Source organism: Chiloscyllium punctatum, chromosome 22 (assembly GCF_047496795.1).
Source record: "Chiloscyllium punctatum isolate Juve2018m chromosome 22, sChiPun1.3, whole genome shotgun sequence".
Lineage (NCBI taxonomy): Eukaryota > Metazoa > Chordata > Chondrichthyes > Orectolobiformes > Hemiscylliidae > Chiloscyllium > Chiloscyllium punctatum.
In genome coordinates, this window is record NC_092760.1 from 61,658,077 (window position 1) to 61,672,407 (window position 14,331).

General features: G+C 39.8%; 1 protein-coding gene across 4 annotated transcripts in view; it reads left to right on the forward strand.

Moving 5' to 3' along the window:
- usp47 (ubiquitin specific peptidase 47) overlaps positions 1-14,331 on the forward strand; it is a 184,091-nt gene that overhangs the window by 88,719 nt on the left and 81,041 nt on the right. For all 4 annotated transcript variants that reach the window (XM_072592475.1, XM_072592477.1, XM_072592474.1 and 1 more), the window contains 3 exons: positions 6,945-7,058; positions 7,821-7,971; positions 13,243-13,339. In XM_072592475.1, coding sequence (XP_072448576.1) covers positions 6,945-7,058; positions 7,821-7,971; positions 13,243-13,339 — 362 coding nt within the window. The remainder of the gene's footprint in view (positions 1-6,944; positions 7,059-7,820; positions 7,972-13,242; positions 13,340-14,331) is intronic.

Here is a 14,331-nt window from a genome sequence, read left to right on the forward strand (position 1 = left end):
CTATTGTGTTTTAACTGCTACCATTGTGTGATGTTTATTAAACCTTGCCACAATTGGCCATTTCACATTGTGGTTAAGAGTCAGGCCAAATGTTGTATCTCGACCTTGTATATAGGCCAGACTGAGAATTTTTTCTTCCTAAAGAAGTTAGAGAACCAGATACATTTTTAATATCCCAGTACTTTCATGGTGAACATACATTGAGCTTTTATTTTAAATTTTATTTGGTCAAGATAATTCACAACTCCAGCTATGTTGGAATTTCAATTCTAGCCACTGAATTATTAATCTAAATTACTAATTCAGCAACGTGACTACCATGGTACCTCACCTGTAATGTTCATTTTGATTAATTGGTTCTCTTCCATTCTTCTACCGTGCATTTTTTAATTACTTTTATTTTTCTTTCTTTACATCACTTCATTGGTAGTGACTATGAATTATTGACAAAGTAAGCATTGGCTCTGGTTTTATCATGCTCTTACAAATGTTCATGGGAATCCTTGCCCATATATAAAAACTTTTTGTGAACTGTATTAGGGAACACTGGGCAGAATGGCGATTGTGATCTGAGAGGGGAAGAAAGAGAATGATGGATTCCAGCTGTACTTGGCTGCAAAATCTGAAAATTGCTACTCAATGCTGCTAGATCCTACTAACACAACATTACTGCCAGCCTCTGCATCCATCATTGTTCCCCAGGATGCCTGTGTTCCATTACTCTGCTCCTCACTTTCCATCTACCCTGGTGATGTTGAAATTACTTCTCTGTGGATGCAAGATAGAACATAGAACAATACAGCGCAGTACAGGCCCTTCGGCCCTCGATGTTGCGCCGATCAAAGCCCACCTAACCTACACTAACCCACTATCCTCCATATACCTATCCAATGCCCGCTTAAATACCCATAAAGAGGGAGAGTCCACTACTGCTACTGGCAGGGCATTCCATGATCTTACGACTCGCTGAGTGAAGAACCTACCCCTAACATCAGTCCTATATCTACCCCCCCTTAATTTAAAGCTATGCCCCCTTGTAATAGCTGACTCCATACGCGGAAAAAGGTTCTCACTGTCAACCCTATCTAACCCCCTAATCATCTTGTACACCTCTATCAAATCACCCCTAAACCTTCTTTTCTCCAAAGAAAACAACCCCAAGTGCCTCAGCCTTTCCTCATAGGATCTTCCTACCATACCAGGCAACATCCTGGTAAACCTCCTCTGCACCCGTTCCAGTGCCTCCACATCCTTCCTATAGTATGGCGACCAAAACTGCACACAATATTCCAGAAGCGGCCGCACCAGAGTCTTATACAACTGCAGCATGACCTCAGGACTCCGGAACTCAATTCCTCTACCAATAAAAGCCAGTACGCCATATGCCTTCTTCACTGCACTATTTACCTGGGTGGCAACTTTCAGAGATCTGTGTACATGGACACCAAGATCCCTCTGCTCTTCCACACTACCAAGTAGTCTACCATTAGCCCAGTAATCCATCTTTTTATTACTCTTACCAAAGTGAATCACTTCACACTTAGCTACATTGAACTCCATTTGCCACCTTTCTGCCCAGCTCTGCAGCTTCTCTATATCCCGCTGTAACCTGCCATATCCTTCCTCACTGTCTACAACTCCTCCGACTTTCGTATCATTAAAGTGTACGCAATAGCTCACTAAATAGAGGTACTTTTTAAAAATACATTTGTGGAATATAGGCATCACTGACCAAGCCAGCATTTATTGTCCAGACGGAATTCCGTGTCAGCCGCATTGCTGAGAGTCTGGAGTCAATGTAGACCAAATTAGGTAAAGATGAGGCGTGAAGGTTCAATAGGGGCGATTGAGAGTTATAAGGTAGCCCGGAAGGACCTGAAGAGAGAGCTAAGAGCAGCAAGGAGGGGACATGAAAGGTCCTTAGTTGGTAGGATTAGGGAAAACCCTAAGGCTTTCTATAGGTATGTTAGGAATAAAAGAATGACTAGGGAAGGAATAGGTCCAATCAAGGATAGTAATGGGAAGTTGCGTGTGGAGGCTGAAGAGATTGGGGAGGCGCTGAATGAATACTTTTCGTCAGTATTCACTCAGGAACAGGACATTGTTGTCGATATGAATACTGAGGCACGAATAAGTAGAATGGATGGCTTTGAGATATGTAGAGAAGAGGTGTTGGAAATTCTGGCAAGGGTGAAAATAGATAAGTCCCCTGGGCCTGATTGCATTTATCCTTGGCAGTTGACTTGATACAACAGACAGTTACACAGTTGCTTGAAATGTTCATTGGGGATTTGGGTAATTCAAAGGGAGTGATCAGTAATTCTTCTCTTAAACTCACCAAGTCGATTCAGAGTTGAGCGAAGTAGCCAAATCACCACAAAGGGAAGTTAAAGAAGCTGGATTTATGGAATGTTACTATGTGAGAAGTGGGGGTTTCCATCACCAACGTAACATTAAAGTGTACGCAATAGCTCACTAAATAGAGGTACTTTTTAAAAATACATTTGTGGAATATAGGCATCACTGACCAAGCCAGCATTTATTGTCCAGACGGAATTCCGTGTCAGCCGCATTGCTGAGAGTCTGGAGTCAATGTAGACCAAATTAGGTAAAGATGGCAAGGTGAGTGAACGAGATGGGTTTTTCTGACAATCCAACAATGGTTTCATGATCATCATTCAACTCTTAATTCTGATATTTATTGAATTCAAATTCTACTTCTGCTGTGACAGGATTCAAACCAGGAACCCCAGAACATTACTAGGGTGTCTGGGTTAATAATCTCGTGGTAATACCACAAGACCATCACCTCCATTGTCTTCTAATAATTGTTGAGAAATATTAAACGAAGCCTGTGAAGTTGTTATGGAAAGACATGTAGGAATCAGGAAGATCCAAACACTTATGTCAACATTTTTACTAGCTAGGTCTTCTGAAGGATATATACAGCTCTGTAAAATGTACTGTGCATGTCACATGATGGGAAACTGTAATATGCAATCAGCACCAGCTTTTTTGAGGAACTAAATTAATAAGATTTGGAGATGCCGGTGTTGGACTTGGGTGTACAAAGTTAAAAATCACACAACACCGGGTTATAGTCCAACGGGTTTAATTGGAACACACTAACTTTCGGAGCGACGCTCCTTCATCAGCCCTCCGCTATCACCTGATGAAGGAGCGTTGCTCCGAAAGCTAGTGTGCTTCCAACTAAACCTGTTGGACTGTAACCTGGTGTTGTGATTTTTTAAATTAATATGGTTTTCATGGATTGTGTGGAACCATTACTAAAAATAAAAGCAGAACGCCAGCATATCTTTACTATTGTGGAGATGGCTGCTTGATTTGCTGAGGCAATGCCTTTAAGAGCAATTACTGCTACAGTGATAGTAGAGACCTTAATCCAGGCTTACCTTTATGAGGCTTCCTAGAAATCACATGACACTCAATTATTTGTTTTGCCCAATAACCTTGAAAGAGCTGTTTTGAAAAGCGATGGAGAGTGCTTTGGTATCTGGCCTTCAGTTGAGGTGTACAGCACAGAAACAGACCCTTTGGTCCAACTCATCTGTGCCGACCAGATATCTTAAATTAATTTAGTCCCATTACCCAGCATTTGGCCCATACCCCTTTAAACCCTTCCTATTCATATACCCATCCAGATGCCTTTTAAATATTGTAATTGTACCAGCCACCATCACTTCCACTGGCAGCCCATTCCATACATGTATCACCCTCTGCTGAAATAGTTGATCTTAGGTCCCTTTTATATCTTTGCCTTCTGACCTTAAACCTACGTCCTCTAGTTTTGGACTCCCCCACTCCAAGGAGAAGCTTGTGAGGAATGGCTGTTCATCTAATCTGAGCAGAAACCCACTTGAGTTCAGGTTCAAACTTTTGTTCTTCCGAAAGAGTGATTGGATGATCTTTGCAATATTGTATTTCTTTAGCAAGCTGTGTCTGAAAGATATCGGAAATAACTGTGCATGATTAGTGACTTGACTTCACCTGCCAGAATAACATAGTGACAGATTTTAGCATAGTCTTCACTGTATATCTTTGCCTTGAAGAATGACAGTTGACTGAAGTGTATTTTTCAGTAGACAAGCAAGAGGCTAGAAGAACACAACCAGTGGGCTGCGGAATGTCAGATGGAGCTTAATTTAGATAAATGTGAGGTGCTACATTTTGGAAAGGCAAATCAGGGCAAGACTTATACACTTAATGGTAAGTTCGTGGGGAGGGTTGCTGAACAAAGAGACCTAGGAGTGCAGGTTCATAGTTTCTTGAAAGGGGAGTCGCAGGTAGATAGGATAGTGAAGAAGGCATTTGATATGCTTGCCATTGTTGGTCAGTGCATTGAGTATAGGAGTTGGCATATAATATTGCAACTGTACATGACATTGGTTTGGTCACTTTTGGAAAACTGCGTGCAGTTCTGGTCCCCCTGCTACAGGAAGGATGTTGAAAGGCTTCAGAAAAGATTGACAAGTATGTCACCAGAGTTGGAGGGTTTGTGCTGTGGGGAGAGGCTGAATGGGCTGGGACAATTTTCTGTTGAGCCTCAGAGGCTCAGAGTTGACTTTATAGAGGTTTATAAAATCATAAGGGACATGGGTAGGGTAAATAGGCAGGTCTTTTCCTTGGAGTGGGGGAGTCCAAAACTAGAGGACATAGGTTTAAGGTCAGAAGGCAAAGATATAAAAGGGACCTAAGATCAACTTTTTCAGCAGAGGGTGATACATGTATGGAATGGGCTGCCAGTGGACGTGATGGAGGCTGGTACAATTACAATATTTAAAAGGCATCTGGATGGGTATATGAATAGGAAGGGTTTAAAGGGATATGGGCCAAATGCTGGGTAATGGGACTAAATTAATTTAAGATATCTGGTCGGCACAGATGAGTTGGACCAAAGGGTCTGTTTCTGTGCTGTACATCTCTAATACCCAAAGTGGTGGATGCTGACATACTTAAACATTTAAAAGACATTTAGATAAGTAGATGAATAAGAAATGTTTTGAGGGATATGGGCTAAGTGCAGGCAGGTGGGACTAGTTTTATTTGGGATTATGGTCAGCTGGACTGAAGTGTCTATTTGCATGCTCTATGACTCTTTAAGAATATATATTACTGACTAATTATTGCATATTCATTGAATTTTTAAAATATTAAACCAATCATCATGTTTCTTAAGACACTTGATTGATTTTTTTCAAAAAGATTAAAACCTGATTTGATAAAGCATTTATTTGGCTATTTTGGTATTTGGTAAAAGTATTTTTATTTTACGTTGTGCTGCATGGAGTCGTGGGCCTCGAGCAACAGTGCACTTCTATAGCTGTGGTCATAATACACTGCCCTCTACTTCAACAGGATGTATATTCCGATGTCCTTTTAAACAAAGTCATCTTCACTCAGTTCTTGAAGCATAATGAAAACAGACTACATGCGGTCATCAGCTGATTCTGTATTAGTGGTGCTGGAAGAGCACAACAGTTCAGGCAGCATCCGAGGAGCAGATTTTACTGCTCCTCGGATGTGCCTGAACTGTTGTGCTTTTCCAGCACCACTAATCCAGAATCTGGTTTCCAGCATCTGCAGTCATTGTTTTTACCAAGCTAATTCTGTAGTCTTAGGCTTCACAGCCCTCAAGTAGGGGTTAGGTCATCTTCAGTTGATGGTTTGTATGTGAGGAAGAATGTTTTCATGCAGCATATAGTTAGAATCTTGAATACATCGCCTAAGATGTGGTTGAGGCAGCTTGAATTGAGGCATTAAAGTGAAAATTGATTTGTAATCTGGTAATATGTGGGGCTGCAAAGATCCCAAAGGAAATGCAATGCTCTGTTTTATTTTAAGAAAACAGTCTAAAAGTAACCATGTTACACTGCCCAATAGTAAAAACAATGGGAATTGTCCAGGAATCACTTCGCACAGAAGTAGCAGGGCTCCCTTGGCTCCATAATATTCAATTTAGCTGAGTTAATTATTTTCCTAATGCTACCAAAACCTCTTCAATCATGCAATTGCTGAATTATTCAGCACCAAAGGATGCCTTTCAGTCCTTTGATTCTGTATTGGGTCTTTCATTGAGCAAATCAATTATTCCCATTCCCCAGCAATTTTCCCATATTCGTACAGTTCTTTTTTGCTTGAAGTATTTATCCAGTTTCTTTGAAAGCTGCCATTGAATTTGTATCCACCTCCTATCAGGCAGTGTATTCACATTCTAGGTACTTATATTTAAAAATAAGCATTTACCCAAAGGGATCTCTGACTCTTTTGTCAGTCGTCTTAAATTATTATTCTCAGGTTATATACCCTCCATCCTTTGGATGCAGTTTTCCTTTATTTACTCCACCTAATTCCTTCATGAGTTTAAAAAAACACTAATCAGTTACCAGGCACTTTTGGACTCTGGCGTTTAACTGTTGAGCGTTTCTTTGTCCTTCTACCTTTTAGTAAGGAGGACTGTAATGTTTAACCTTTTAACTTTGTTTTCCTTATTTTTCTGCTTTGCACCTAAGATTCTGTATCTAGGTACCTTTGTACCTAAGATGGTGCAGTAAGCAGCAACTTATAAACTTTTCACTTGTACTCATGTGAGTACATGTGACAGTAAACCTAATTCAGTTTTTACTTATCTGTCCCCAAAGGAGACAATTGACAAAGTTTTCCAGTTTTCCTACATAACTATTATCCCTAATCATTAGAACTATTGTATAAATCATTTGTTTCTATTGTGCAACTTCTTTCCCTTTAAAGAATTGGACACAATTTTCCCAGCTGGGGCAGAGAGTTTAAACCATATGCCTCCAGTGGAGAAATCCCAGATTGCATATACTTCAGTCAAACAACTACAGGTCTGTTAACTTATGCCCAACTTTGAAGTTGTCATTTAACAAGTCTAAACCTAACCTTTTAATTGTGCCCTGTTTCAGAGCCCCCTGGATTACTCTAGTGAAAAATCTCTTGCTGATTCTGGATTTGAACCAGGAAAGAAACATTTTCTACATCTCACAGATAAAGATGGTGAACAGCCCCAGTTTGCATCGGTAGGTGGACTCTAACTATGATCAAAGCTTGTCCTGCTGACATTTAGAATAACTGCTTCAATCAAAAACTGTTGACTTGTAATTTGAGTTTTTGTGATTCCTCGAGGGATGCGAAAAATTTAAAACATAAAAGTCTTCAAAGTGTTCATTGTGTGCATAGTACTTTGAGTTGGAGCGGAGCTTATTATGCCAATGTGCCTATTGCCTATGTCACTCAAACCAAGTGATACATTTATAGCAATTCACAAAAGCTTAGAAAATATATGTGGACAGAGGAAGAGGTGAAAAGAAAATTTACTTGGCACCTGCTGTGTTGCTGAATGCACACATTCTGTTGGGGAGGAGGTTGAGTCCCAAAAGCAACAAATTTAATAGCTCTTGTTCAGGGCATAGGATTTATAACTAGTGCTTTATTTAGTCTCATTGGCATCATAGCTACTTCATTAAATCTGCTATGATGTGTTTGTTTGGGGAACAAAGTTTATCTGATAGCTGAAAGGACCTGAATTTCTGAATTGTTGCACTGTTAAAATGCTCATGAATGATTCTAATACGTAGATATCTTCAAACCATTGATCCAAATGCTAGAAATTCTGTGGATTATTAAAGTAAAATTGGGTTTTGACTTTGTACTGTGATTTATTTTCTGTAATTAACTTATTACTATGCATCATCCTTAAGTTATTTTTATCATATTATTTTATTTTAATCATTTGTTGATCATAGAAAAGGATGTCACTTGAGTGTACTATATCTCTACAGGATGAGTCTGGTACAGCAGAAAGCAGTGGACATGACGACAGCACTCAGGAAAGGATTATTGGCCCTCAGCTGAGGGAGAACACTGTGGGTTGTGGAGAGTACAGTAGTCAGAACTACTCATACTCTCCTGTCCTGGGAAAGTCAGAAACTGGTGAGTGATTGGACAGCAAATATTTGAAACCTTTATTCCACAATGTTATCCGAAAAGAAATTTTAAAAAATATTTTGAATATTTAAATGGACTCGCTGAATAATTCTGATTAGGTGAAAATCCTGTGGAAAAAAACATTAAATATTTCATTCAGATATGAAACCTTGAGTTTCTGGTATACGTCACCCATGAAAGATCTTAGATTTTAGGCTGTTTAAATATTTTATTCTGTCCTACTTGGATCTGCTTTCTTGTAAAGTTATTATTTTGCTTGTCCATGTATGTTTGACTTGATTTCTTCAAGCATTTTTCAAAGGTATGTGTTATTCAGTTCTTGGATCAAAAATAGAGATGTGGTTTGTACCTGTGCTAGTCAGGTTCAATTAACATGTGCAGTGGGTGAAATTCTTTCCTCATGGTGGTCTGGCAATTGTGTTTCTGTTCCTAGATAGCACAGGGACTGGAGTCAGTCATTCAGCTGCTAGAGTCTGCTCCTCCATTCAGTTAGATCATGGGAAGATTATCTACCTCAATGCCATATTAATGTATCCCTTGTTGAGTTGTCTCCAAAAATCTTTAGATTTCTGCCTTGAACATTCAGTGCTTCAGCTACCACACTGCTCTGTGGGTAAAGAATGCCAAAGATTCACTGCACTCTGGGTGAAGAAATTTCTCTTTGCCTCATTCTTACTCCGAGTTTGTCTCCTGGTTCTAGGCTCATCAATCAAGGAAAGTATTTTATCTACATCCACCCTTTCATGCTGTGGAAGAATCTTGTATGTTTCAATGAGCTCACTTCTCATTGTTTGAAACTGTTGAGAACATGGACGCAGTTTTGTTAGTTACTTCTCATAAAAAAATCACGCTATTTCAGGGGGGACTCTGGAGAACCTTTGTTGCATTTCCTCTGTGGTGTGTATATTCTTTCTTAAATAAAGAGACCAAAATTGTGCATAAAATGCACAACATGCAGCCTCACCAAGGCTCTATATAATTGTAGAAGATATCGTTTCTTCTCCATTCAAGTCCTGTTGCGGTGAAGACAAACTTACTAATTGTTTGTTTTGAGTGGCTTACGCACCCATATCCTTTGGAAGCCACTTTCTAATCTTGTTTTATTTGAGAAGTATTCTGCTTTTCTCTTTTTTTGCTAAAGTAAATAACTTATGAGCATTGTATTCCATTTATCATGTTATAGTAGTCCATCACTTTGCCTGTCCAAGTCCCCTTGAGGCAGCTTTGGATCTTCACAACTTTTATTCCCATCTAGTTTTGTTTTATCAGCAAATTTGGTTATATTGAAATTAGTCCCACAATTATTTCTAAAGTTTAAGTGTCAGTGGCCATAGCACTGATCCTCATGATGCACCACTCATAATAGTCTGTATTCTGAGAATGATCAGTTTATCCCTAATCTCCATGTTTTGTTTTGTTAATCAATTCTCAATCTATACGCAAATAATAATCTCTATCTCTCGTGCTCTAATTTTGTTTACCAACCTCCTGTGTGAAGCCATATAAAAACTCTCTGAAAATTTTAATATATCACATCCTTGGGTTCTCCTATGCTGCGAACTACTTTCCCAAAACCCTCACGATTGACAACCGCAATTTTCTTTATTTAAATCCATCTTCCCAATTCTGCCAATTTTCAAAGTGTTCCTCCTTCATATTAGATTTGGAGGAAGAGTGTCATATCTTCCGCCATGGGACCCTTCAACCACACGGCATCAACATCAACTTCAGTAGTTTCCAAATCTCCCCCCTCCCCACCTCATTCCAGATCCAACCCTCCAACATGGCATTGCCCTCTTGATCTGACCCATCTGTCTATCTGCCTTCCCACCTGCCCCTCCAACCCCCTATTTACCTGTCATTCCTCCATCCCCCTCTACATTCCTGAAGAAGGGCTTATGCCTGAAATGTTGACTCTTCTCAGGTGCTGCCTGACCTGCTGTGCTTTTCCAGCGCCACTCTTTTCGATTCTGACTCTCCAGCATCTGCAGTCCTCACACTCTCCCTGTTTAGTGTATTTCCCCAATCTTTTACAGCAAACTTGCCTTGTACCTTCATAGTTTTTTGTTCAGATCATACTCAAACTTTATGTGAGTGTCTATCATATAGTCACTGTTTCCCAAAGGCTTCTTTATAGCAAGGTTATTAATTAGCCTTTTTCTCATTACATAATGCTAAATCTAAAATCTGATTTGGAGATGCTGGTGTTGGACCGTGGTGTACAAAGTTTAAAAATCACACAACACCAGGTGATAGTCCAACAGGTTTAATTGGAAGCACTAGCTTTCAGAGCGCTGCTCCTTCAGGTGATTGTGGAGGATACAACTACCTGATTTGCTATAAATTCTGTCTTACAATCGTGTACTCCACGACCACCTGATGAAGGAGCAGTGCTTCCAATTAAACCTGTTGGACTAAAATCTAAAATAGCTTGATTCCTGGTAGGTTTATAGTAAATTGTCAATAAAGATGTACCATCTGCAGAATTGTATGGTTTCCCCTGACTTATTACGTAGTCTCAACTGCTTCCTAATTCTTAATTACTGCATAAAGAATAAAGTTATAAACTGAATCATCAGTTATTTTTCTTTTGTGTACCTATGAGAGTGTAGCATGACTCCTGCATAACAATCAACCCTATCCTCAAAGAACCCCAATTACGCCTCCATCAGGAGCTATACACTGACCAGACAACAATCCCCGTCTTCTCTATGTACAGGACACCACCACCACTACCTCCCCTGGACATGATTTTTTCCCCCACTGCATTCCTAGAACCTGACCACCTTTACCCATGGTTGGTCCTCCTTCAGCTGCCTCAGGACCCAACCCTCCCTCCCTGTCATTGGACCCATGGTCCCCACCTCCCCTGCTTTTCCAGACCTGACTGTCCTGTTCACTCACTGGGTCTGCTGCACCTTTTAATATAACTTTCAATCTAACACCATGTTTACTTTGCACTCCATTTGCTGTACGTCTCACTTGCCTAATATTCTTGGCATTTGACAGCATCTGTCACTTTCTGCCCCCTTAAATGTTTGAAGCCAGCAGCTGACTGGAGAAAGGAGGCATAGGTTCCTTTTTCTTGACAGTTCTGTATTACAAGGGCCCTGTCAGAATGGTTGTACAGCCCTGCATTTCTGAAGGAGTCCTAATTAAAAATATCTTGTTAGAAAAGCAGTGCTCCCTTTTTGTGCAGCAAAGGAAGACCAGATTGACAATCTGCATTAAATTAGCACTCCTTTTCTCTGTTTGAAATGAATCAGAAGTTCATTTCATAAGTGGGTGGCCCACTGGCAGAGTAATGAACCAAGATGAATGCATCCAACATCTAGCCTTTGGCTTTTCTAGGGATTCAAGAGTAGCAAATGAAAGTGAGCCTGATCTTCCTTTGCATCGAAACTCTGAAGTAAACAGTAAGGCTTTTAGCTTCTTCTGAAGTAACCTAGGGGCAATACTCCTTGGGCATGAGGTGTATTCGGGCAACCTTCTGGAAGCTGAGCTTAAGCAGAGAAATGCAGTCTGTTTCACCCCTTCAGTTGGCCACAAAAGATCAACAGCCACTATATCAAATAAGAGCAGAGGGATATTCTCCATTGTCTTGACTAATATTTACCATCAAACAACATCACAAAAGAGATTATCTGGTCATTGTCATGTTGCTGTTATTGGGACCTAGTTGTGTAAAAGTTGTGTCTAGAGTAGTTTCCTAAATTACAATAGCTACACTTTAAGTAGTGTGCTACTGGTTCTTAATTGCTCTGTGGTCATAAGTGTTACTTTGTTATTTAGAACTAAGCTACGAATGGCCTGTTGAATGCCCAGGCCCAGCTGTGGATGGATGATGCGTCATGCGACTTAGTGACTATTTGGTTTCAGTGCAAGATGCCAAGGTTCCAGCAACGTTGGAGCAGTTGGCATCTCTATTGAGTAATGTGACTAAAAATAGTTCTAGTAATAGAACCTTTCAAAGTACTTTTCTGGTACTCTTTAAGGATACTGCAATATATGGAAGATATAAAGAATGAGGGCAACATCTAGTGGTTGAACACTTTTGGTGCATGGAATTATTTTAAGATAGCCTCCTTCCAAATTTAGAAGAGTTTTTTTAATAAACTCTATTGACTTCCTCATTGCAGGTGAATTCATTCATTGTTTAGCTGTTAAAACCATCGTATTATAATGCTAAGACCATCATTCCCCCCAACTTCACAATACCAAAATAAGGAATTCCTGCTTCTGAATTATTTAAGATTAGTTTTATTTTCATCTAGACTTTCGATGCATTCCTCAGGCTTCCTTGCTGTGGAAACTAGTGCTACAGAGAAGGTCTCTACTGGAAGAATAAAAAAATAAGTGGAGAGAGATTGCAGAACTTGGTGGATCAGAGGAATGTGGGTGTCTGGTACAGAATCAAAAACAGTTAGTATGCAGGTACAGCAAGTGATTAGGAAGGCAAATGGAATTAATGGCCTACTAATTTTCCTAAACCTTTACTGTGCTGGATGACATGTCAGTTGCCACACAGTCGTGCAATTAGCATTTTCATTGATTCCTTTCGGCTGTCAACTGTTACATATTTGGATGGTAGATTATTTTCCACGATTGAGTAACTCAGGAGTGACTGTGTAGTTGAACCCACAAGTTCTCATAGAAGTCCATGATCTGCATTTGTAACAGAGCATCTCAGAACCTATTCAATGGAGTGGCCAAAGAGAGAAATAAGTTGACAAATCAATTTGAATGGTATTTTCTGTGTACTGAAATATGAAAACTTCAATTTGACCACTAGTTCTACAAATAAAAGATGCTGATATACTTCGTATGAATGTAGTGGTTAAAAATTTGTCCTTTAAATGCATTATGTTGTGAGTTTTAACATAGCCTCAATTCCTGATGAAGGGAAGAAGACTTGGATTTATATGGTGCCTTTTCTAACCTCTGAACCAAAGCACTTGCAAATAATTAACTATTTTTAATGCATAATCACTGTTGTAATATAGCCCATTTTGTGCCTGCTGCTACTAAGCAGCAATGATCAAATGCTATTTCATTGAAGGTGATTGTTGTAATTGTGCACAAATGTGATTTAATTAGTGTTGATAGACTAAAATGCTGACGTTGCTAGCTGTGTCCATAACCTGGGAAGAAAGTTTTTTAAAAAATCTGTTGAGGGAAAGTCTTATTTGTGGTGAGTTAAGTTGAAGTGATGCATTGATGTGTCAAACATGACTGATGAAGTTCTATATTTTGCAGGATATGTTGGATTGGTGAATCAAGCTATGACCTGCTACCTGAACAGTTTGCTGCAGACGCTCTTCATGACTCCTGAGTTTAGGAATGCCCTGTACAAGTAATGATTCACATAATTATTCTTGTATGCATGACCAGAAATAGAATGAGATTGTGGATGATTATGATTAGATATTTAAGTTAGACTCTCAGGTGTTTACAGCACAAAATGAGGCCATTTGGGCCATCCTGTCTGTGCTAGTCAACAAAGATCTGATAACATTAATCCACTTTTCCAGCATTTGGCCCATACACCAGAGGCTATGGTCTTGCAAGTGAATGCCTAAATACTACTAAAATGCTTTGAGTTTCTGACTCGACCACCCTTTCAAGTAGTACATTTCAGATTCCCATCACCCTCTGGGTAAAAACGATCTCCTCAGCTGTCCTCCTAGTCTTTGACCTCTTTTATGTTAAATCTATGCTCCCTGGCTATTAACCCCTACACAAATCTACCTTCTAATTAACCCTATCTATGTTCTTTGATTTTATCCATCAAGGGATCTGTGGTTATGCACAAAAAATGGTCCTTCTCATAGAGTCATAGAGATGTGCAGCATGGAAACAGACCATTCAGTCCAACCTGTCCATGCCGACCAAATATCCCAACCCAATCTAGTCCCACCTGCCAGCACCCGGCCCATATCCCTCGAAACCCTTTCTATTCATATACCCATCCAAATGCCTTCTGATGTACAATACTTTACAGGGTTCTTTCATTCATAGTGTAATTCTTTAGCTTGTTATAGCACCTCACGTGCATTACCTCTCACTTTTTAGGATGGATTTGGACCTGCTGAACTCACCTGACTTGTGTGTTTATAGCTGTCCTCCTCACTATTTAACAGCCTAGCATATTTTATGCCCTCCATAAATTTTGATTCTACCCGCTCCCACCCCCCCACCACCAACACCACCACCCTGTTTACGTCCTAATCATGAAAGAACAGCATAAACACCATGGGACCCAGCCACAGGCCCTATGGAACTCTACTGGAAGCAAACTTCCAGTCGCAGAAACAATTCTCTACTATCATCCTCTGCTTCCTGCCT